The sequence below is a fragment of the Stegodyphus dumicola genome, chromosome 3, assembly GCF_044657685.1.
Source record: "Stegodyphus dumicola isolate Sdum_Otavi_A_Nest chromosome 3, ASM4465768v1".
Taxonomy (NCBI): Eukaryota; Metazoa; Arthropoda; class Arachnida; order Araneae; family Eresidae; genus Stegodyphus; species Stegodyphus dumicola.
In genome coordinates, this window is record NC_140770.1 from 227,567,824 (window position 1) to 227,594,825 (window position 27,002).

The following is a 27,002-nucleotide window of genomic DNA, read 5'->3' on the forward strand; positions in this document are numbered from 1 at the left end:
ATATAATTTTGCACATGAATGCATTTTGGGAAAGCCTGCTTAATTTGTTCATTATCTTTCAAGTTTATGAGATATAGCACCCATACAAGCTTAGGGTTTACGATAAACCCTGAATATGTAATAGTAACACAGTTTTTAATGGAGATATCATTCCAATATAATCATGGTAGTCCATTTCCACATAACATCTTTAGGGAAAGTTAGAAACTAAGTGATACCAAATTTAAATTTATATAAATGACTTTGATCATAAATTTTTCTTACAGCCACCTTAACCTTGCTTTGAATTTAATTTCTACTTTTTATCAGATACATTTCAGCATAAGCTTGAAGCATCACACTTTCTTCAAATTCGATTTCTAAAGCAGAATCCACAATACTATTCCACAATGTAGGTGCAAGGTAGGATGCTTGTTTTTCATATTTTTTTTTTTTTTTTTTTTTTTTTTTACAAAAAAATATTTATATGATACAGTCAAAAGTCGTATATCCGGACTCGTCGGGACTTCGGCGATTCCGGATTACAGATCATCAGTTTAAATCTGGTAAGATGGCATGCAGAAATTATAAAATTAAAAATATGGAACTGTAATTTATGAAATAAAGAACAATTATGATCTAAAGGGTATCAAAATTTACAAAAACAAAGCTTAATATTTATTTGTTTACTTTATTAAACATTTCTTTCAATGTAAGTTAAGTTGCTTCGTTTTTTATGTGATAATACTTTCTCTTTAATTCTATAAACAGACATATTTTCTTGTTCAGTTACAAAGTTCCGCTATTTAAGTCCTATAATTGCTGTGTCGAGAATACCGACAAATTTGTCAATCGAAATTTTTTCGTTTTCAATAACCTCTGTGTCACTTTCTTCGCTATCGGAAGCGAATTATAATGATGATGAATTTGATTTAAATCATATCAATGAGATGAAATACTACGTTTAGTAAGGAATTATAAGCCAAATAAAATAAAAACATCTGCTCTGAAGATAAGGATAGTGCTGACAGATCAACTTTCAGTTCATTGCGTGCCGTGACGTTCCCCCCCCCCACACACACACGCGGAGCAGCGTGAAATTGATAAACAGATTTCGGAATGGTTAGATACACAAAGGATATGCCTTTATCCATTTTTTGCAGCAATTCCACTTTTTGTTTAAGGGACTTCGAAACATACTTTCGCTTTGTAGATCCTTTACATATTAGTAAATATATATCGGAAATTCTATTTGACATAAACGAAAGTTCAAGCTTACTTTTATAAAATTGCTCTAACAGTCTGCAAAAAATAATAAGCCGGATCCAATTCGAAGATTAAGGAACAACGCAATCTGCAACATTAACTGAATTAGATAATTTTAGCTTAGCTTATACCGTCCCTTATACATTAAACGCGCATTCGTAAACGTATTTTGCGCTTGCGCACACGCATATTTGCAGCCGTAAAGGTCTTATGCGCATGCGTCAACGCGACGCATGCGCAGAAAGTTTGTAGCTTTGAGGTCCGGATTATAGATCATTCAGGCTTATGGGTCTCCGAATTAACGACTTTTGACTGTATAGCATAGTACGTTCAAATAACGCTTGATCAATGCAAAAAGCAATATACACAGCTAGCCTAAATAGTTGAAAGCTGACATGGCATTCAAAGAAATTATACCAATATTTAAGTCATTTTTATTTTGGTGAATAATATCCACCATATTCTACAGGAGAAACTGTAGGGTAGGATTGTTTAGTCCTTTAAACTAAGAACTGAAGGAGTTGGGTTGCTAGCAGAGGTGGCTGGAAACATCTAGTTTAGAAGGCCTACCCTGGGGCTGTCGTGCCACGGTTGATTATGCCCACATTTGATGCTTCGCACAGTTTTGACTGGTTTCCTATTAACCAAAATGTATAATATATTTATTATATATATATACATATTTCTCTATAAAATTTCAAAAAGAAATCATTTTGTGTGTGTTTTTTTTTTTATTTGATTTTATTTATTCTGCCTTTTGCCAATCTATATCTAGTGGCTTTTCATTAATGAGCTCAAATTTAAAAATTCAAAAATCTAAATGAGCTCCGACATCAAGCTGTGAAGACTTTTGTTATTTATGGTTTTAATTTAATACCATTAATATATTTTTAGCTATTACCATCAATTGAAAAAACAGAATAAAGCATATAGAAAAATACTTTTTCATTACACTGTAAAAAAATATTTTTTCTAGGTTCAGAATGTTATGGAACACAATATAATTATTCGATGAGGACTAAGTATACCTAAGATAAATTTACAAATGAATTACATATTTGCAAGACTTTCAGAAATAACACATAATTAGTTTAAAATTTAAAACATTTTTGTTTTTAGATAACTTAATTCTCTAAGCTTCTAATAATATTTTTACTAGCACTAAAGCTTGATTACTCACTTGACAGACAAAGAAAAGTCACCAGGAGAACTTTCACTAACTCTAATCAAAAAAGCACCTTCATGTTTGTTCATAAGTAACTTCTCAGCATCAGCACGTGTTATTCTCCCATAATACCAACTAAATTAAAAATAAAATGCTTTAGTTAGAAATAAATGTAAAAGTATACTAAACAGAAAATTATTAAATTCTTACACAGCAGCAAAACAAACATCAAATTCAAAAAGAAACATGCCAATATCAAAAAGCATCAACAGTTTTGTTTTTTGCAGAGATTTTAAGGCAATTAACTACAAGTTAATATTACTTACTCATGTTTCTTCATTTCAATATAATTGCTTGGAATAAGGCCTTCTTTCGCATCCAGTTCTGCTCGATACCAATTCATATCATCTTCCATGTTTAAAACCTAAGTTAATTATAATACACACTTTTACAGGTTGCCAATTGTACATAGTCTTAAAAAATAAGCAGTATGAAAAGTGATCAATTTGCTAAAGTCCTTCAAAACAACTACCAATATAAGATTTACAATCAATCCATGTGTCTGAGAACACTAATAAATACCAATATTGACAATTATATACAACCATTGTCTAAACCAAACAAGACCATGAATGACAAATAAAATATTTAATTTTTGTATCTAACTAAAATGCATTATGTGATAACAAGGCAAAAGCCAAAAGGTTATAAGGTATTTCTCCAGCCTTCTTGGCATGTCTTCGTGATGTGGCGGTCTGCACACTCAGCGCATAATGAGAGGTCCACAGTTCAATTCTCGGCGAAGGCGTTGCTAATTTTTCATCTTTCCTGCTCCCCAAAAAATACCTAATGTCTCTACAGTGGCGTCCGTTGGATGATGATTCTCCTCACCCAGGATTTGGCGATTGGGTCCCCTAAAAACCCCAGTCACCTTTTAACAGGGGAGTATATAAGATATTTCTCCTGCCTTCTTGGTGTGGTGGTCCGCACGCTCAGCACGTAATTGAGAGGTCCATGATAAGATTCCCGGCAAAGGTGTAGCTAATTTTTCATCTTTCCTGCTCCCCAAAAAATACCCAATGTCTCTACAAGGTCTTACATTTCCAGTTTTGCTCAAAAAGCAAAATTAGTTGATCAGTAATTAATCTTCATTTCTGAGTCACTGATTTTTATTATTTTCACTTCCTTGTAGGAAGTATTGTAATAATAAAAAATTTCAGGTATCATATCAACAGAAATACCATTTTGACCATTTCCAGATCTATCTGGATGATCATTTTTCATGAAGTTTGTATGTATGCAAAGATTAAAGGACTTTTTTCCAAAATGGATTTTTTTGCGACTTCTGTACATACAGACGAACGTATCTTGAATAACTCGAACACAATTATGCGTAGAACATTGGAATTTTGTATATAGGACTGCTGTAACATATAGTTGTGCACTTTTTTTTTTTTTTTTTTTTTTTAATTTCTATCAGCAGAACTAAATGGATATACACTGCTGACCATTAAAATTACAACACAAGGAAGGGATTGATTATCTGGCGAATGTCAAAATCACATGAAAGGAAGAAAAGTTTGGGATATGCAAATGATTAGTATTTCACCACATTCAAGACAATGCAAGAGGAAGAAACGGCAACTGAAGCACAGCATAAATGAAAAGTTGTGTAGCGGATTTCTCATTCCGGAAGCACTTCATAAGGTTGGAGTTTGCTCAGAATATTATGTTACACCTCGAATAAGAAATGCATGCCAGCAAGAATTGAAATTCGACAGAGGCAGGATCATTGCCTATCGAGAAAGTGGATTAAGGCTTCATGATATCGCCCATCATACTGAACGGCATGCAGGATCTCAATGCCAGGACTAACTCTTGAGAAGAAAGATATATTGTGAGGTCTGCCCTGCAAAACCGTTCAACCATATCACGGACCATTACTCAAGAAATGGGCACTCCCAGTATTCGTACAGTGCACTGACGTTTACAGCAGCATTGACTATCAGCATGGCAATCATTACTTCGGCTTCCCTTCGTAATACGGCATAGAGAAAGAGATGGCGAATCTGGTGCGCTGAGCGACAAAGCTGGATATAGGTGTCGCACAATGTCGTCTTTTCAGACAGCTCTGTATGTAGTATTCTCACAGCTGTATATGTCTCTGGAGGCTGCGAAGAGACCGCATGTCATCTGCTTGCATTCAATACCGGCATAGGGACCCTGCATCTAATGTGATGGTTTGGGCAGCCAACGGGCACACGACACGCAAATTTCTAAGTCCGACTGACGGTAATTTTAACGAAGATCAGTATATTTCTGACATCTTACATTCAATGGTTGTGCTTTATCTTAGAGGCCTACCAAACACCATCTTACAACAAGATAATGCAAGACCATATGTTGCACGTCATGTTCATTGATACACAGAGTATTCGATTGCTGCACTGGCTTACACGGTCCCTGGATCTGTCACCCACTGAAAACATCTGGTCATGGATTGCCGAGACATTGGCCCGCTGCCCCTATCCAGCTAATATGGTTTATGAAGTTTTATATAGACTTAAAGCAGCACTGAATGAGTTGCCCGTTTCTGTCATTGAATTCATTTCTGTCAGTTCGACTCCATGCCTTCACACCCCTGTAAACCTCAACACTGATTACAAATTTAATTATTTTGTCTTCATGCCATACTGTTTATGTACAATATATATCTTTTTTGTATTTGCTTGCCTGCATGGTGTTGCAATTTTAATGCCCAGTACTATATATATGTAAGAAAAATAGATATGTGAAATATTAAATTAGCATCATAAATTTTCCTTCTCAATTTTAAAAATAGTAATCTATTTGCACTATGTCATTTCAAGACTATTCTATGTCATATGATTCTTAGGCAATTCTGATGATGTACAGGGTGATTATAATTAAAGTTTAAGTTTCAAAACGCTATAAAAAAAGAACCACTAATGAAAATGACGTCAAATTTGAAAGGAATGTTATTGAAGAAGGCAGAAAGCATATGGCAGAAGAAAAAAATTAGTTTCAAAAGTTAGCAACAGATGGTGCTGCAAGCGGAAGAAGACGTAATTAAAATGTTAGTTAAATTTCAGTGTTATAAAGCCGCCAGGTACCAGGCTGTTCCTCATTTCCGTCTCAGACGTTCGCCATGGGTGTTTCACTGCAGGACCACGCTCTGCTGGTAAAGCTGTATTACAAGAATGATGATTGTGCAAGAGCAGCTCTGCAAAAATTCAGGACACTGAAGGGTATAAAAGAAGGCGTTGGTCCAATGACTGTCGTAGGTCTAAAGAAAATGATGCAAAAATTCGAAACGACAGGTTTGTTTGATGTGCAATCTGGTAGAGGGAGAAAACGAGTGCATTCGACGGTAGTTGAAGAAGTGGCCACAGCATTACAGGAGGGGTCGGCCGGTGGTGTGCAACCGTGCAGTGCACGAGGAATTGCCCGAACATTGGACAGGCCTACGAGCACGGTGCTGAAAATTGTATGAAACATCCTGCAATGCTATTCATACAAAATTGGCCATGTGCAGGAGTTGCTTCCGTCTGACCTAACAGCTAGGGAGACGTTTGCGTTAGAATTCCTGGCTCGCATGGAAGTGGATAATGAATGGGTGTGGAAAATTTTGTGGACAGATGAAGCCCATTTCCATCTGACAGGATACGTGAATACCCAGAATTGTCGAATATAGGCAACAGAAAATCCACTGGCAACGCACCCCGTACCACTTCATCCTGAAAAGGTCACGGTATGGTGTGGCTTTACGGCATCATTCATCTTACAACCATATTTTTTCAAGCAGACGGGTACTTCCAGTCCTGTTACCACAACCGTCACTGGTCAGAGGTATTCGTCTCTTTTGCACAACCACGTGATTCCAGCTCTGCAACAGTGTGGATGAAATCATTTTTATGCAAGATGGCGCTCCTCCGCACATTGCACATCCCATGAAGCAGCTGCTGAGGCGCCATTTTGGAAATGCTCGAATTATCAGCCGTCATTTCCCTACAGTCTGGCCGTCCCGATCGCCTGATCTTAAACCGTGTGATTTCTGGCTGTGGGGATATCTGAAGGATGTTGTGTTCCATGCTCCAATTGCAAATTTAGCGGAATTGAAGGCACACATTTCACAACACATTCTGAACATCACCCCGGAGACACTGCGATCCGTTGTGGAACATGCTGTTTGTCGCTTTCAACTTGTTGCACACAACAGTGGACACCATATTGAACATGTTTTGCGCCAGTCTCGCGACAGTTCCGAACTTCTTTGATGAATGGTTCTTATGCGGTATGTCGCCGCAAAACTCTTGAAACCGATTTGTCCCTTTCGATGTGATATGTACAGTCATGCAAATAAAATTATTCAACAATTCTAATTTGTCAATGCGTTTTAATGTGTAACTTCCACCTTAGCCATTGTTTTACAAATGATTTCTCGTTTCTCATCGTGATTCTGCCGCTTACAGCGCCATCTGTTGCTAACTTTTGAAACTAATTTTTTTCTTCTGCCATATGCTTTTCGCCTTCTTCAATGACATTCCTTTCAAATTTTACATCATTTTCATCAGTGGTTCTTTTTTTATAGCGTTTTGAAACTTAAACTTTAATTATAATCACCTTGTATATGGAACTAAAATTCAGACAGACAATAGTAATTTTACAGCAAAATTAACTATCCAATCAAAATGCATTGAGAACCAAAACTAACTAAGGTCTGAATTAAGATTTCATCCTGAACACTTGCTTTCTACGCTTTGGCCTAGCTGGACTGTAGTCTGTCTGTTCCTCCTTTCTTACTGTAAAATTATTTAAAATATAAGCTTTATGGAATAGGCACAATTAATGTGCCAACTTGTTTGTGGCCACAACATGTTTGCTGAAATAAAAAAATGAATATTTAATCTGCCTTCACCTCTAATTTCCTATTCATTATGGATCAACACTTTTATGCTATCAAAATTCCTGCTGATCATTACTTTGTTTGTTTTTATCATATATATATATATATGTGTGTGTGTGTGTGTGTGTGTGTGTGTAGAACAATGGAATTTTGTATATGGAATTGCTGTAACATCTAGTTGAGCATTTCATTTTTTTATTTCAATCAGCAGAACAAAATGATATATATCTATATTATTTAAAAACAATTTAAAAAGTAAAATCCTGCAATTTGCTGCAAAGATAAAATTTAATATTCTCTATTACATATGTTTGTGTGTATGTACATATAAAGATAAATACGTACATATAAATTATAATTTAAATTAGCAATAGCTTCTTAATGCTTATTTCAAATTTGTGTATTTCCCCTCTATTCTAAAAACAGGAATAACTTTCTCCACTGCAATCATTTTGAAACTATCCATGATGTCAAATGTCTTGCATAGCACTGATGGTTGCTAACTTGAAACACAACTCAAAATTTCCGAGAATCGAAACTTTTCTCCTAATAAGCTGCTTTACTGGAATAAAAATGGACTTTGCTCCTAGCTCTCTTTGTACTAAGATGCTGATCCTTACTATCTTCCTATTGCAATAATACCTAAATTGTAAATGTTCTTGAAAATGCACAATTAGTGTGCCAATTTGTTTGTGGCCCTAAAATGTTCAACTACAATAAAAGAAATAAGACTTAAATCTGCTATGACTGCATCTTTTTGCATCTACACTACTTCTAAGTTTATTCTCCATTACGGATCTTGTACATGTGCTTCATCAGCAATCTGTGTCATTTTCTACATATTAAACATACACACATATAACAGTATCACAAATTTTTTTTAAAACAAAAAGTCACTGAACACTGGTAGTTTGGTCCAAAGCTCGAATCCCGTGAACGGGCTGAATGCATGGACGTTTTCATGGTTTTCCACATATGTAACATGTACGAGCCAGTTTCCAGTAGAAACTCCTTCGCTCAGTCAAATAACCCTCGAGGATTTGCCATAATCACATAAATCAAACCAAATACTGATATTAAAATTCAAATTAAAATGCAATAATTAGGAAAATATATGAAATTTAACAGAGAACAATAATTTTTAAACTCGCCTCTGGTAAAACAAAAAAATAAAGGACAGTAATTCAAAAGCAAAGAGGAGATGTTAATAGTTGCCTGTTTGGTTCCATTAACAATGGAAAATAATATCTCCCAAAAGGTGAATTTAGAATAAGTAATTTTCTATTTTTAGATTTAGAAAGCATTACAGAAATGCAACCAAGAAAAGAAAAAAAAAAAAGTTAGAAAAGAATAAAATTTTCACATCATGGGCTTATTATAACAACTTAGAATAGAGTAGGCCCTCCGTTAATAAAAGTACAGAGTCACGAAAAATGTATAGTAATACACATCTATACAAATTACACAATAAAATCTTTTATTAACAGAGGGCCTACTCTATTCTAAGTCGTCAAGATAAGCCTCTGACATGAAAATTTTAATTTCTAACAATTGTTTATTTTCCCCCTTTTTTTACTTGCATTATTATAATACTTTCCACATCTAAAAATACAGAATTATTTACTATAAATTCATCTTTCGGGAGATTTTAAACTTTTCATCGCCAATGGCACCAAACAGGCAACCATTAATGTCCACTCCTTCCTTTTCAATTGCTGTCCATTGTTCTTTTGCTAAACTAGTCGAGAGTTTAAAAATTATTGTTCTCTACTGATTTTTATACATTTTGTAATTATTACATTCTTTTTAAATTTTAATATTAGCATATAGTGTACATTTTTAATTAACCTTTTTGGACATTGAATTTATTTCATGTGGAACTGTTTTTGTATATTTTTATTTCACATAAATGAAAGGCTGCTGCTTGAAGAAAGTGTTCAGAATTTTCAGATGACCTATTATAATCGAATAATTTAAGATGGTTAATCAGCTAATTTTGGTTGAACAGAAACACAACGGTTTTCCTGGGAGGAGGGATTCATTTGAATCTAATCTACTTCCTCTTGATAATGTTGAATCACATTTTGATTATATTTCTCTTCCCCCGCTTTTTTTGTATTTTTATATATTTCTGTCATTTTTAAGAATTCTTCTGGTTTCAAAACAATTAGTTGATTTTCTCTTTTACATTTTCATTGGCAAATTTAAGAATAATACTGGTTTTGAATTTCATTTTTTATATAATTTATATATATGCATGATATAACAAAATATGACAGATGGTTTAAACATAATCGGCAACCTCAAAATTAACTATTTTAGATTTGGTGCTCTTCCCTTAAATTCATCTGTTCTCCCAAATTCGAGATCCTTCCATGTTACATAGCAACCTAAAATTAACCAAGCATAGCTTGTCTCTACAATTGCGTCTTATAAGCGGTATAAACACCGCTCGTAAGAAATTACATCATTCCTTTCCTAGATTCGCCGCTGCTAAGATATCCCTGCTCTGTTTGTCCATCTAAAATGATGTCACTCCCATTAACCTGTGTGTAAAGAAATTAATGTAATTCATTATGATTGGCTATCTACTAGGATGGTTTTATATTTGTGAAAATAACAATTGGGCCTTTTTCAACAGTCATTTGTGGTTGGCATCACATGTTAGTCTTTCCACTCAGCCATTACAACTATGCATTAAATATATATATATATATATAAGTTCATATATACTCACTCCCTTTACCCGGCTATTTATTTTTGCAAACATTAGTTGTAGTCATATACTTCCAACTACAGAAGTGGTTTCCTCATTATAAAAAGAAAAAAATTAATAAGAAGTCCGACTACCATATGATAAAAAAAAAAGACCGGGATATTAATTTTCAAAATATGTAATTTTTTATGTCATTTTCAACTTGATGAATTGTTAATTCAAGCTAGAATAATTTGAGGAAATAAGTATGAATGAAGTAGAGTAAAAAATGTGTATAATTTAATAGGTCGCACAAGGAAGTCATGTAGTGTCCATATCAGATTTTTAATCCAATGTCACATAAGTTAGCATAAGTCTTTACATACAATGAGCCATTAATAAATCATTACACTACTTGACATTTTATACTGAATCATTTTTTACCAGCACAAGAAAGTCGCACGCCATGCACAAGAGAATTAATTTCACGAGACACCAAACCTACTCAATCATCTTTCTAATATTGACGCAGTATTTCTCATTATTTCACGTATATACATTAATTTTGAATATGAAAAGCCCATTCAAAATAAATAATGACGCTTTTTTCTTTTTTTAATTATACTGCATTCATCAAACATACAAGTAAAAGTGGCAAGTCTTTAAAATCTTACCAATAATTTTATAAAGATTCAGTAGAGCTCATACTTTTTTGTTTTGTTTTTAATTTTCTTCTTTACAAGCAAAACTGCCACCATTTTTTCAATGTTAATTTGTATCTTCTATTTCTTTAGCTAGGTTTTCAATGCTTGTACACTCAAAACTCTTTAATCCTGACGTCCATAATCCGGACCTCAAAGCTACAAACTTTCTGCGCATGCGTATAATACGTTTAATGTATAACGGACAGAATAAGCTAAAATTATCTAATTATCTATTTCAGTTGATGTTGCAGATTGCGTTGTTCCTTAATCTTCTAATTGGTTTTGGCTTATTATTTTTTGCAAACAGAGCAATTTTATAAAAGTAAGATTGAACTTTCAATTATGTCAAAAAGAATTTCCGATTCTGGAGCTGCCAAAGGATCTACAAAGCGAAAGCATGTTTCGATGTGCATCAAACAAAAAGTGGAATTGTCACAAAAAATGGATAAAGGGATATCCTTCGATTCTCTAACAATTCCAAAATCTGTTTAGTAACTTCACGCTGCTCTGCGGGGGGGGGGGGGGGGGGCAATGAAATGGAAGTTGATCTGTCAGCATTATCCTTATCTTCAGGACAGATGTTTTTATCTTATTTGGCTTATAACTCCTTTCTAAATGTAGTATTTCATCTCGATGTAATCCGTCTTTGATACGATTTAAATCAAATTCCTCGTCATTATAAATACCATGACTACACATCAAATAGTTTTCTGGTAGCAATTTTATAATTTTAACTATGCGCAATGTATGCTTTATGCATGCGCGCATTGAAAGAAATGTTTAATAAAGTAAACAAAGAAATATTAAGCTTTTTTTGGCAAATTTTGATACCCTTTAGATCATAATTGCTCTTTATTTCATAAACTGCAGTTTCATATTTTTAATTTTATAATTTCTGCATGCCATCTTACCAGATTTAAACTGATGATCCATAATCTGGAAAAAACAATAATCCAGAATCGCCGAAGTCCCGATGAGTCTGGATTAAAGACTTGGTCCAATGGATTCCAAGCAAATTTACACACCAACCAATTTTCAGATTACACCAATTTGCTGATTTTTATGACAAATTAATGATATCACATAATGGTTTTATGTTGGCAATGAGATGAAAATTCAATACAAATGTTTGGGAATGTTCTTTTTATCCAACGGATTTGGGGTGGGGTGGGGGGAATCTTAAAATCTGAAAAGGAAGACAGAACATTTTCGGTAAAGAAATCAGGAAAATGAAATCTTTATTACATAGCCTCTGATTCAAGTTCCCCCCCCTTCTAAATCTTATTATACTCTAATATCTTACTTACACACTATAGACATCTTCATAATTTCTCAGTTTTGCTGAATATTTTTATGTTCCAGATGATTTATTCATATTAAATTCAACGACTAATTATTTACACTTTTAAATAAATTTTTAGTACGAGTGCCACTAAAAATTAAATCCGTGTACAAAGAAAAAAATTCATATTATGAGTAAATAATAATTGACACACGTATATAAAGCCCTAAAAGAAAATTAAATGTATAAAAAGTAGCAGAATGGAATCAAATAGAATTTATTGTTATGGAACATTAAGGTAGTATACCTTCAAATCTTGATATGAATATTAAATAGTAACTCTTTTATAAAGTGATATACTCTTTTAAAAGAGTGAAAGACGAGGTGAAAATTGAAATTTATCCTAAAAAAATAATAGACAATATTATTTAGTCATTTAATGAGATTACATAATTTATAATGTACAGTTGCAAGTGTTAACTGTACCTGTTCCTAGATATAAACAGGTAAATCATTACCAAACAGTTTTAAATGGAAACATATTTTCTAATTGCATGAATTATTTCAACGCTCTTGACAATACAATATTATACACGGTAAAAACATCCGGTTACTCAGCGTCCGCTGATAAAATCATTCGGAAATAACTACTAAAAATCGAATCGAGTGGTAGTTTACTACTTATATAGTATTCCAAACAAATACATAAATGACATATACAAGGTCAACATATTAAAAACATGCAAAAATATTTAAAAACTTACCTTCAGAACTTGCCCTTTTCTAAAACTCAACTCATCATCGGCAGTAGCATTAAAATCATGTTTAGCAATAGCCTCCATATCGCAATACTTAAGTAACAGATCTCAATTATGATCGTTTCTGCACCTTCGCACTTCAAATATTAACAATGTCTATTAACAACGATAATTTTAAGACTTAAATGTCATACACTTAAGAATTACAATGAAAATGTGAGCTCAATAAACATAGTTTAAAAGAAAGAGTTCAGACAAAACACTATATGTAAATCAGAACTTTCACCATATCTGTAAGATTAATTAAAGAATATCATACAAATTTTAAGTTCCTCAATACACTCCAGTTAGACCTAAAAGGCTAACAGTTCAAAAATAGATCAATGCCGCTTAAGAGTGCGGTCGCCGCCCTTCTTCAAAGATGAAAACTATATTACGTACGTATTTCCCACAGCTAATTAACCTTGTTCATAACATTCCACACGCACATTTAAATACTCTTTATATACATTAATTCTTCATACAAGCCCATATGCAAGGGGCCATTAAAGCATCGCTAACGGCGGAGTGACACAACTTGCTGTAATCAAATGCAGACTTTCACTCTGACGTCAGGCGTTAGTTTTGGGCAAGATATCAAATAACTTTGACAGTTATATGAATTGGATACCAAATGAGAAAAAAATGAAATACTAATGATATTTAAATATTTAATGTAAGAAAATATATATGCAACATAAGGACTTATTTCTAACTGCGGAAGACACTCGATGATCTCCGTACTGCAGTGCGACAATGGATTCTACGCAATGTAAATAATAAAATAAAGCAAATGCAAACACCTGTGTGCGTCATGCTCTTTACTTTTCACACAAAACTGTGGGGGGGGGGGGTATACTTTTTTTTTCTTTTTCTCGAATGTTAATATTGTCTGGGTTTGGACAGTCATGATTCAGTCATGATTTGGTGATTTGGAGAGAATATTTTGGTCTCTGGTGTATTAATAAAATATAAATATTGTATGGAATTCTGTAATTAAATTCTTGCAATAGTTTAAATCTGTTTTTATCCTTCTGATCTTCTTATGAATAAAGAAAGTACACGTTACAAGACAGTAATCTGGGAAAAAATTCTTTTTCTCTCTTTCTTTGAAGGTATGTCATATACATATGTTTTGAATTGCTACGAACAAAAAAGGAACATTTTCTTGGAAGTTTGGATATGTTACAGCGGTACCTAGATTCATCAGATCTTCAATAGCATAGTCCTCCATCCATTTGGAAGACCGAATTTAGAATTTCAGTGGAGTAACGAGCATAACTGGCACCCAGGGCAAAATACCTTTTTGGCACCTCCCCCCCCAAAAAAAACACACTGATATGATGAAAATCTTGTTTGGAGACCATTTGGCGCCCATCTGCGAGTGGCGCTCGGAGCATCATACAGCCCCTTGCCCACCCCTCGCTACGCCACTGTGGAATTTGTTTGATTGTCTATTTCATATTTAAACTTTAAGGAATTTTTGATTAAAAAACAAAAAAGCAAGCAATGGCAATACTACCAGGAATAAAACATTTCTTATCTCCAGGGCGCTAGACTGTGTATTTTCACTCATCCTAGCAACTGCATCAGCTTTCTTAGATGTTCTCTGTTTCCCAGAGAAAAGCAAAAATGTTCATTCTTAACATTTTTTACTCATACTAGACATTGACTTACAGTTCATTCATTTGGACCTTCCACCAGAAATTCACCTTCTTCGTCGACTGATGGCGACCACTTGACTTAATAAAGTCAAAAGTCGTTAATCCGGACTCGTCGGGACTTCGGCGATTCCGGATTATCGATTTTTCCGGATTATAGATCATCAGTTTAAATCTAAGATGGCATGCAGAAATTACAAAATTAAAAATATGAAACAGTAATTTATGAAATAAAGAACAATTATGATCTAAAGGGTATCAAAATTTACAAAAAGAAAAAGCTTAATATTTATTTGTTTACTTTATTAAACATTTCTTTCAATGTAAGTTGCTTCGTTTCATGTGATAATACTTTCTGTTTAATTCTATTAAACAGACATAATTTCTTGTTTAGTTACAAAGTTCCGCTGTTCAAGTCCTATAATTGCTGTGTTGAGAATACCGACTAATTTGTCAATCGAAATGTTTTCGTTTTCAATAACCTCTGGGTCACTTTCTTCACTATCGGAAGCGAATTATAATGACGAGGAACTTGATTTAAATCATATCAAACACGGAGTACATCGACATGAAATACTACACTTAGTAAGGAATTATAAGCCAAATAAAGTAAAAACATATGCCCTGAAGATAAGGATAGTGCTGACAGATCAACTTCCAATCCGCGGCGTGAAATTGGTAAACAGATTTCGGATTTCAAAACATACTTTCGCTTTGTAGATACAAATTACATATTAGTAAATATATATCGGAAATTCTATTTGACATAATCGAAAGTTCAAGCTTACTTTTATAAAATTGATCTAACAGTCTGCAAAAAATAATAAGCCGGATCCAATTCGAAGATTAAGAAACAACGCAATGTGCAACATTAACTGAATTAGATAATTTTAGCTTAGCTTATACCTCCGTTACACATTAAACGCGCATGTGCACAAACATATTCGCAGCCGTAAAGGTCTTAAGCGCACTCTTAAACACCTGTGCGCATGCGTGAACGCGACACATGCGCAGAAAGTTTGTAGCTTTGAGGTCCGGATTATAGATCATTCCGGATTATGGGTGTCCGAATTAACGACTTTTGACTGTACTTTCGTCTTATTTTGTTCACACTACTCATTTTGTTTTATTGATGGTCTTCAGATGCAGAATAAAAGGACGCACTGCTTTTTGAATCCTTATTTTACTATATGTTCTTATAGCCAAAGTGCTCTTTAAAAGAGTATGTGTCTGTAAATGAAAAAAAAAAAAAAAATCACCGTAATATAAAAATCAGAAAGCTCTTAGATTTTTAAGTATTAATTTTGAAATACTTAAAAAAATAAATGACGAAAACCACAGTGTATAAAATTGCATACGTAACTTTTTTTTAATTCATTATTTAGTAATTTTAAGTACAGCGATTACAGTTGCTATGGTCTGCTTTTAAATAGTTATTTCTTTTAATATACGAACATTAGCTTAACATTAAATACAAACGATATGCTATCAATACAATTTTGTAAGTAGCAACAATATTTAATTTCGCTTTATTGTTGTTTTAAAAGAATATTCTTAGAAAGTAATGTATTAGAATATGGGATTCTCTCCACATGCATAGTAACATTATATGTTATAAATAAAAACGTCTTAATTCGAGCATTTTGGATGTGTAATGATCCCTTATTAAAGCCTTTGTGGAACATTAGCTGAAAGGTACATAGCAGAATATTCGGGGAATTTTCGGGTTGCACCTGAAAAGTGTTACGTAGGGAAACCAACGAGATAGTATACTGGTAGAGAGCGTATTGCAACCTTCAACCGGTTCCAACATTAGTGTCACGTGAGTGCTGCGCGAATTCCGAAAGTCCGGAAATACTTTACATTGCTTTCTATGGGACGAAAGACTGCTGCTCTGCTTGGTCACATAAAATTTAAGTGAAAATGGTTATTCGCTGCAGCGCCTACGGATGTAAAGAAAGTTTCGTGAAAGGAGGACTTGTAACCTTTCATAGGTAAGTTAAAACTGCATGATTTATTATTTTATTTTCAGTATTTTTGTCATTTTACTATCTCTGTTGAATTGGTTGGAAAGTTTCAACCATATTGTATAAGAAAATTGCCGCCGTATATAGCATTTTCAGCATGTATTATTAGCATCAAAATGTATTAAATACTGTGACACTATTTACTGGAATCACCCTTTACAAATAATTGAATTTTACATGTTTTTCCGTGTATTCCGCTGAAATAGAAAGTTGCGCCAATTGGCGTTAACCTTTTTTCGCCAAGTCGTACGCGTTTTGATTTCATAAACAATTACTGCCTGCGATAAAAAAAGAAAAATGCTATTATTAGCATTAAATTATTGAGAAAAGATTGTGCGATATGTTTACTTTGTTAAAAAAAAAGCTGAAGATCTTGATTCATGCAACATTGAACATAAACAGTTAAACAGCATTATTTTAAAAATCAGATTACTTTTATAAAGCTCACTGCTTTATCATTATTTTCTATAAAATCAATTAAAATAAAAATAATCTGGATTATAATTCTGTCTCATCTACGATGCTGTTAGAAATTTATTATAATTGAAAAAGTGTGATGTGAAAAACTTACCATATTTTAAATAGTATTTTAAAAAAAAAGGAGAGTGAGAGAATTTTTAACTGTATTATCGTTTTGATTGTAATAATAAATACTGAGTTGAAGTTTGTTACCGTTTGATACATATTCAATATAAAATATTTGTTATAGTTAATAAGATGTATTGATCCCCGCCATGACATACACATGAGTATGGAAATCAGTAATTAAGATTGCATTATTTTGTCCCAGTAATATAATCTTAAGAAAAGAGAGTGCATTATTTTGTTCCAGTAATATAATCTCAAGAAAAGAGAGGCAATCAATGGCATAAATACATATAATACAATGTGATTTTCTTTTTCTCTTTAGGATGCAATGCATTAAAATTACACGAGATTTTTTTACCTTCTCAAATATTATAACAGTAGTGCAATTAATTTTTTAACGTTATTCAAAATTAAAGTTTCCATCTCAATTTTTTATTATTTATTTTAGATTTTCTTCCTAAAATTATTTAACCTAAACATCTTAAACAATGGTGCAAATAATTTAAAGCGATTATTAAAAATATAGATAAAATATTCAGGAAAAAAGGGGTTAAGTTATATCTAAATATAATTGTAAAAAATCGAACAACCTAATTCGAGGCCGTTGTCTGCTGACTGCTAGCAGACGGAAATAAAAAGCACTACCTGCCATATCAAAAGCGGGCCAAACTGGCGATGAACAGCCTAAGCTATCACTCCCCAAGAGCGCCAAGAGCATTAGTCACGTGGTATATGTTGGAGACACCCTAGCAGACGAATTCTCTGTGGGTGAGCTGTCTACCTGTTATATGAAGTCGTTGAGGGAAACCATTTACATCCTTCTGGATTTCTGTTTGAAACTGGTTATATGAGTTACCTCTAAAGTAAAGTCTTGGAGGTCATTATTTTTCTACGTATCACTATCAGTGAACAGATCTATATGAAATTTAGAATTCATTGATTACTGCAGCATTTTAAGATAATGAAAATCACCATCTGGATTGAAAGTGATTCGGTTTAGAGTTCAATTTCATAGCTGATATAATTATGTAAATGATAGCTTCTGTTTTAAAAAAAAGTTGCTTAAGCAACAATTTGCCAACTAACACAAAATAGTGAATGTTTTCTGTGAATGTTTCCTTATTTTTTCCTTATTCTCTCAATGACACCTTCCTTTGGGACGACCTACCTTCTACATATGCCATGTGAACGAGGGGTCAAACAACGCCTTTAAGAGGCAGAACATCGCCTCGAAGCTGAATGGCTCCGAAAAGGAAGGAAATATTTCATCCCTTTAAACGTTTTAAGCAAACTTAAAAAGTTTTTTTGTTTTTGTTTTGTTTGTTTGTTTTTGTTGGATGCGTGGTAGACAACTAAACTTCTAACATTTGAGTTTTTTAAATTTGGCAACAATTTATGCATCGATTTCGTTTTATTTTGTCCCTATCTAGTGACCTCTGTTGGTTTTCTAGAAGATAACTTTGTCCATCGTTATTTAAAAATTAGTAATGGCGCTTTTACGCCAGAGTGTAAGAAATCCTCTGCGTTTGTATCAAGCGACATGTGTTGCCTTTAGGATGAAATCTGATGAAAAACTCCCTCACTATATTGAGCATGCTACTGGAATAGAACGGAAGGAGTTACTGGCTAGAGCTGCCGGGAATGATGATCCTTTTGGTATGAAAGTTATGAAACGAGGTCCTGGTACCAAGGATCAACCTAATTTGGTTCCTTCATTTGAAGATAAAAGAATAGTAGGCTGTATATGTGAAGAAGATTCCACAGTTATCAACTGGATTTGGGTCCATCGAGATGAACCGAAGAGATGTGGTTGTGGATATTGGTTCAAATTAGTAGATGCTAAACCATTGTAAACAAAATTTTTTCATTTCAGGTTTAAAGATGAAAATGATTTAACAGTTTAGATTTCAATATCTAGTTCCAAAATGTTGCATAAACAACATGTAATGTAATGTATTGGCGTCTTTCTAGCATTAAATGTTAATTCTTATGAATTCTGTCTTTCGTTTCTGTTTTATTATTATTATTATAATCTTTAATTTTTAACATTTTGTGTTTTTGAGTGGCTCATATGTCTGGTAAGATCTAAATTTGTAAATCTTTAAACTGTTGCTCGTTATCATTTCTAAATGCAAAATTGTCTTCTGTAGAAATTATAACTCCTTAAAATTTGTAAACACACTCATGTCTGAAAGGTAAGGCTTTAATATTAAGTATGTTTCCAGTTATGATATGAAAATACAACTTGGCTTGACAAGATGTTTCTTCAAAATTTAATTTTTGATGTTGGTTTGTTTTGAGGAAGTAGAATACAGAATTTCTCTACATACATTTGACAGCGTATTTGCAGGAAAATAAGTTTTATATCCCAGTAAAAATTAAATTATTTGAGTGTTTATGATACTTTCCAAAATATTTGAAAGTCGTTAATTAAACAGTTATGGTAATGCATATTTCTTGGCATTCAAAATTAAATGCTGTGGCAAAGATAATACGGTACTTTTCTGTTATCGGGACCAGATTCAGAAATGGATCTATGCATGTATATAAGTATATACATGCGCATGAACACATGTATATACATACATTTCTGAATTCGGTCCATATAATGGAAGGGTACCAATAATACTTCTACTCTGATTTCTAAAAAGCTTATATTAATTAGCATTCTCAAATTTGTATTTCATTAAATTTTCTATTTGTAGCTGCTTGTGGGCTAAGATGTGAAGTATTTACTAAATATTTAAATATATTTATTAATTTAATATTTTACTTTCAAAGGAAAAAATTAAAAAACCAATTTTGAAATGTGTAATAAATAATAAAAATTCCAATGAAAATATCACATGGTAATAAAAGAGAAACTTTAAATGCAATATTTCTTTAATGGAACATCATTAAATAGTACAGAATACATGACTAGCAATTTGTAAGAAATTGAGTATTACAGTACAAGACATATTATGCTGTATAAGATATGAATTTGTTTCAAACTTAAATATGTATTTTTGAAAATACTTATTTTCTGGAATTACTTATTATTATTTCTAATGGAATGCCATTTATCATTCAGTAATTTTTTGAATCATTGATGAACAATAATCTATACATATAAACTGCTAATAAACCAAGTGTAATTATACGAGTTGATGAATGACTGTTTTGTTTTCCTTTGTGTGCTATATAGCATTTTGTAAAAATTCATGTGGGGGAGCGTAAAATGTCATGTAGGATTGTTGCTTGAGGGCTGCTTAACATCATTATCAGTTTCTCATGTTTTAAAATATTACACATATAAATAATTAACACTTATTGTAGGTCATGTTCGTGAACTGAAAATGAATGGGAAATAATTGAAATATGGTTCATTCAGATTGTGTTTCTGTTGCGAAAAAAGTTTAGAAATTATTGAAACGGAGTGTATGCTGTGCTAAAGGTAATGTGTTTATTATTTAACATATTAAAATCTGGCATTTTTTTTAGTAGTATTAAATATATTGATTATTTATGCAGTAAGAATTTCAGTTAGTCATTTTCAAAAGCGATCCTAATTTGTTAATACAAATTTTAGGCAGATTAAAAAAAGAAAAAAGCCTTAGTATAACACTTAATTTCATATAAATTTCTATTCAGTGGTATTAATTTTCTGAATGAAAATGTTTTTCTGTGTATTAGTATAGCATTACAGAAGTATAAGACATTTATAATTTTTGTGCTGGCTGGATGTAAGACATAACTGACAATTTTTAATTTCTATCAAAAACTAAACTATTTGCACTAAATATTTCTTTTCTTCCTCCAAAAACAGTAAATAGAAATGTACTGTGCTTTTTCATTTTAATGTAAGAATTAATGAAAACAGTAACTTTAAATAATAATAAAACTGTGTACACTAATTCCTTTTACAGTATAAAGTCCGTAATCCAGACGTCCATTATCCAGAATGATCTATAATCTGGACTTCACAAAGCCACAAACTTATGCATGTGCATAATGCGGTTGATCTTTACAATATGGTAACTGGTAGTTTGGCGACATTTTGGAGATAAAGGTTACTACCTGGCACTTTGGTAATAATGTGAGCAGTACTCAGTTCCGATTACGCATTATTTTGTGTGAGGGAAATGAGAGATCATGGGATATGTCATGTGATATTAATGGACGAATTACGGTTCTTTAATTGGAAAAGGGGGGAAATCGGGAAAAAATCTGGAAATTTTGTATTTGGCTTTATTCTGTGTTGTGTGAAACAGTGTTCGTGAATTTTTGGATCCTATGGCCGTAACTAAAGTGAATTCGAAATGGATATTTATGTATGTATTAATTTAATGTATGTGCTCATTTATATTTTAAGTAGTGTTTTTGAATTTAATTATATTTTAATTAAATGATAGTTATTTTGTGAATTTTATGTTTGTAGGAATTTGGTATACGTTTTAGTTGAAGTAAACGTGCATGGAAATAATTTAAATATCTGACACTAAGTATTTGTAATGGTTGCGGTATGAATTCGTTGGTGACGTGTATAATGTAATAGATGATTTAGAGGTAAAAGTTTTTGGATATTTTATTTATTTTATATGTGGAAATGTTCATATTTGGAAAGGGTAAATACTTTTTCGCGATCAGGTAATTTCATATATGTTCTTTTTACCGGGTTTAAGGATTCAGAAAATTGTTATGCATTTTCGTGAAATTTTTCTAATTTATGAGAAAAAAGCAGTGTACATCGATATAGTGAAGAGTGTGCACAATGCCATTTTTGGGCAATTCTGGGATGTTTTTTTAAGTAAAAATAAGTCAGCGTGTACATGGTTTAGTGATATTTTAATTAAATGATAGTTATTTTGTGAATTTTATGTTTGTAGGAATTTGGTACACGTTTAAGTTGAAGTAAACGTGCATGGAAATAATTTAAATATTTGATACTAAGTATTTGTAATGCTTGCGGTATGAATTTGTTGGTGACGTGTATAATGTAATAGATGATTTAGAGGTAAAAGTTTTTGTATATTTTATTTATTTTATATGTGGAAATGTTCATATTTGGAAAGGGTAAATACTTTTTCGCGATCAGGTAATTTCATATATGTTCTTTTTACCGGGTTTAAGGATTTAGAAAATTGTTATGCATTTTCGTGAAATTTTTCTAATTTATGAGAAAAAAGCAGTGTACATCGATATAGTGAAGAGTGTGCGCAATGCCATTTTTGGGCAATTCTGGGATGTTTTTTTAAGTAAAAATAAGTCGGCGTGTACATGGTTTATGTGTATGTGTTATTTTGAAAAACGCGTAAGGAGTATGGTATTGTGCACTTTTTCCCAATTTTGCAGTGAATATTTGTCATGATTAAGCAGTTTTGTTAGATAAAATTTCTAGTATAAGTGTAATTCGGCTAGTAGATTGTTGGAAGAAGTGTTCAGTAGATAAAAAGAAAAGAAACATGTCTTTACTTCGTGAAGACAAAATGGCGGCGGAAAAAAAAAAATAGAGGGTTGCTGTAGGAGAGTTGGTCACCAAATTTTCGCCAAAAAAACCGCCAAGTTACCATAATGTAAAGATCAACCCATAATGCATTTACACATGCGGCGTAAAGCGTTTACCCATGCACGCTTCCAAAAGAAAGTGACAGAGAGGTTATTGAAAACGAAAAAATTTCGATTAACAAGCTAGTCAGTATTCTCGACACAGCAATTAGAGGACTTGAGCAGTGGAACTTTGTAAATGAACAAGAAATTATGTTTGTTTATAGAATTAAAGAGAAAGTATTAGCACAAAAAACGAAGCAACTTAAACAACTTACATTGAAAGAAATGTTTAATAAAGTAAACAAATAAATATTAAGCCTTTTTTGTGTGAATTTTGATACCCTTTTGATCACAATTGCTCTTTATTTCAAAAATTATGGTTTCATATTTTTAATTGTATAATTTCTGCATGCCATCTTACCAGATTTAAATTAATGATCCGAAACAACCCCTAATCCGGAATCGCCGAAATCCCGACGAGTCCGGATTATGGACTTTGTACTATATATCTTCCTTTGTGATAAAAACCAATACACTTTCATTCATACAATAAGAAATCTTACTGATCATGTAAATGTACATGATTTTTTCTTCCAAGTTATTGCATCGTAAAACTGATTATTTTAAGAAATATAAAGTACTCAAATAATTCAAAATACTGAGGAGAAGTAAAGAAAGCTGTTTATGCTCGATTGCAATCCTGCTTCAAGTGGAAATTGCAAACAATGAGTGCAACTGCACAAAAATCCCCACGAGATAAGTAATCCCTTCACTTAAGCAGCTGTTGTTAATGCTGCTACTTGGCAGGAGGAAAGAAATCCATTTCAACAAATTTACAAAAAAAAAAAAAAAAAAAAAAAAATATATATATATATATATATATGTAAAATATAAAAAAAATACGATGGCTTTGCTCTTTGTGAACCAGCAACCTTTAATTAGTTTTCTGCAATTCAGGATCGTCCCCTAACCCAGTACCTGCTAGAACATTCACGCCTATTACATAACCTCATATAAATGCTGCGTCATAAGCTTTCTACATTTTTCTAGAAGCTACTCTGTTACATAACCTTTCGTATAAATGCTGCGTCATAAGTTCTCCTAGACAGATGCCTTCTCGCCTTCGTCCTGCTAACGCTTCCGCTATGCTCCTCTTTCTTTGTTAGAACGTTATGATGTATTAAAGTTTAAAGTCAGTGGTATCTAATAGTTCAATTACTGAATAAGTTATTTGATTAACTTCATCTGGAAAAAGTCATCTGCTATAAATTAAAATAAAGATATGCTTGCTGTTAAAAGTGAAAAGTCCTGAGTCGTGTTTCAATCACCCCAGCTTCGTTAACCATCTGCCAGAACGTGTAATGGAATAGCCTCACCATTCGCCCACGATGTGTTGGAATAACTGAAAACATTACAGTTATTAATTAGCCGGTAGGATTTATCCTCTACGTGGGAAAAAAGCTCCTGGATTTATTTACAACGCACTTCTAAATTCAACAGTGGGTCAAGGACAGTGTGTGATCGTCTTATTTATGCTTTTGCTTCTTTTCCAGCGGTGCTTTAAGTGTTTTACTTCGGCTCCAAAGTTATGCGTTTTATCAAGTACTTCTAAAGTGATTTATTTAGTGTTCAAATTGATGTGTATGCGAAGTCTTAAATTCAAGATTTTGTGATTGGAATGTTAACACGCTCAAAAACGGCAAAAATGTCAACTGATAAGAAAGAATCCGTAGCTATTGTGGATACAATAAAATTCCAATTTCTTATTTTTGATGGCACAAGTACAAATTTTCCAATAGACAAATATCTTCTATTGTTTGAAGAGAAATGTGCCGCAAAGAACATTCCAGAAAAGGAAAAGAAATTTGTTTTCTCAGAGTGTATTAGAGGAGAGGCTTTAGCCCTCTATTTACGTGATTGTTTAGATAAAGACTGGGACAACATAAAGGTTATTTTTGAGACATACTTCACAACATCGGAATCTGTTACTTTTAGTGATTTTGTGTCTTTAAAATACGAGAAATTTAATAATATTGATGTTTATTTTCGTAATAAGTTGAAATTAGGAGCCAGCTTGAAACTAACAGATTCCACAATGGTGGAAGCACTTACGGAAGGACTTCCTAAGCCTCAAAGAATGCTGTTAACAGTGCAAAAAATAGACACACCGAAAGACTGGATTACTCTTGCTAGGAAACTGTTTCTAGTTAAGATGCCGTTAGATGGTCTAGAAAATAGTAATTACCAATTTGTTTCTCCAAGGCAAACTGTTCCGAAGTGCTATTATCCCAGACCAGTGCAAGCCACTCCTTATCAAAGTTTTCGTAGTGTGAGACCTTTTAATTATCAACAAGTGCAATACCGACCTCTACAGTATGCGTATCGGCCAATTCGATATCCACAATTACCTGCTATTAATTATAACACGGTTCCTAAAAGAGAAGTTAAAAAATGATATTACTTTAAAGTGAATGTCCAAATTGGACAGGAAAAAATTCCCAGTATTATTGATACGGGATCGCAAATTAACGTTTTACCGTTAAAATATTTTAACAAAATTGGTGATAAATTTAGAGAAATTTCGTTGAAATCTCATGATAAAATATTTTCAATATCTAGTCAAGTTCATATAGAGAAAATAATCAAAGTAAAGTGTAAAGTAGGTAAAATAGAAAATAATGTGATATTTTATGTAGTAGATTCAAATTTGAATTATTTATTGCTTTCATCACCATGTGTTTCATTATTTAAATTACAATTGAATTTTTATAATTATGAAGTGTATCAGCTTGGAAAACAGGTAAGTAAAAATGTTAAAGTAGACAAGTTTTTCCAAAATAATTATGTATGTAAAAATGATATCAGTGCTGAACAATCTAGTAAATATTTTGATAATAGCGAAAATTTTGTATGTAAAAATGATCTTAGTTCTAAAAATTGTGGTAATTATTTTGAAAATAGTAAAAATTCTGATAGTAAATTACAGAAATTGTTGAATGATTATAACCATATATTTGCAAAAAGTAAATATGATGTTGGTTGTATAAGGGTTGAACCTCCCAGAGTTATATTAACTTCTGAATTACCAATAGCCTATAGACCATATAGAGCATCTCCTAAAGATAATAGTGAAATTAAAAAAACAAATAGATGAATTGTTAAAAGCTGGAATTATTAAACCTTCTTATAGTCCTTATGCTGCTCCTGTAACTTTAGCTTATAAGCGAGACGAGCAGTCCAGAAGCAGATTGTGTATTGATTTCAGGAAGCTTAACCAAATTACTAAAACTGATTCTGAACCTATTCCTAGAATTGATGCTGTATTAGATCAATTAACAAATGCAAAAATCTTTTCTACATTGGATTTGGCATCAGGCTATTGTCATATAAAATTAAATGAAAAGGATACTGAAAAATTGGCATTCACTACAAATTTTGGACTGTATGAGTTTACTAGATTACCTTTTGGTTGGAAAAATTCCCCAGCTGTTTTCCAACGAGCTCTTAGACAAATTTTAAACAAATATCAGATTCAATTTGCTTTAAATTATTTTGATGATATTATAGTATTCTTTCCAAATTTTGGTGAGCATTTAAATCATCTTAAAATAATATTTGATATATGTGAGAAAGAGAATATAAAATTAAAACAATCTAAATGTAATTTTGCTAAAGAAAAAATAAATTTTCTAGGATATGAAATTCAAGCAGGTAAATACCAGCCCAGTAATGCAAATATAGAGGTTATTAAGAAATTGCAACCCCCTAAAAATATCAAAGAATTACAAAGATTTTTAGGAAGTATTAATGTTTATCATAAATTTATTCAAAATTATGCTAAAATTAGAGCCCCATTAACAAATTTACTTAAGAAAGATACTCCTTATAATTGGACCGATGAATGTCAAAAAGCTTTTCAAAAATTAAAAGATGCATTGATTTCTAGACCTATTTTAACTTTGTTTAATCCTAAATATCCCTGTCATGTATTTGTTGATGCGTCCAAAGAAGCTGTTGGTGCTGTTTTAAAACAAGAACATCCTGATGGTAGTTTACATCCAATTGCTTTTCATTCTAGAAAATTAAGATCTTATGAACAAAATTATGCCATTACTGAGCTGGAATGTTTATCTATTATTGATGCAATTGATAAATTTTATTATTATTTACATGGTAACCATTTTAATGTACATACTGATCATGCTGCTTTAGTTTGGCTTAAAAATATAAAACACCCTCTTGGTCGTCTATTTAGGTGGTCTTTAAAATTATCTATGTATGATTTTGATATAAAATATAAAAAAGGATCTACTAATGTTGAAGCTGACATGCTCTCTAGAAATCCTCTGTGTCAACATTTAAGATTGCAAGTTAATTTATTA

The 27,002-nt window shown here is 32.4% G+C and overlaps 2 protein-coding genes across 2 annotated transcripts in view; one reads left to right on the top strand and one right to left on the bottom strand.

The window, feature by feature from the left end:
* LOC118187470 (growth factor receptor-bound protein 2) overlaps nt 1-13,557 on the bottom strand; it is a 59,980-nt gene extending 46,423 nt beyond the window's left edge. Inside the window, exons 1-3 of the mRNA XM_035357707.2 lie at nt 12,783-13,557; nt 2,737-2,834; nt 2,426-2,545 (exon numbers count right to left, since the gene is read on the bottom strand). Coding sequence (XP_035213598.1) covers nt 2,426-2,545; nt 2,737-2,834; nt 12,783-12,860 — 296 coding nt within the window. The 5' untranslated portion in view covers nt 12,861-13,557. The remainder of the gene's footprint in view (nt 1-2,425; nt 2,546-2,736; nt 2,835-12,782) is intronic.
* A 4,899-nt stretch (nt 13,558-18,456) lies between these two features.
* LOC118187471 (cytochrome c oxidase subunit 5B, mitochondrial-like) lies at nt 18,457-19,085 on the top strand. The gene has a single exon (XM_035357708.2). It carries the CDS (start codon nt 18,579-18,581, stop codon nt 18,942-18,944), a length of 366 nt encoding a protein of 121 aa, XP_035213599.1. The 5' UTR covers nt 18,457-18,578; the 3' UTR covers nt 18,945-19,085.
* Nucleotides 19,086-27,002: the final 7,917 nt, after the last annotated feature.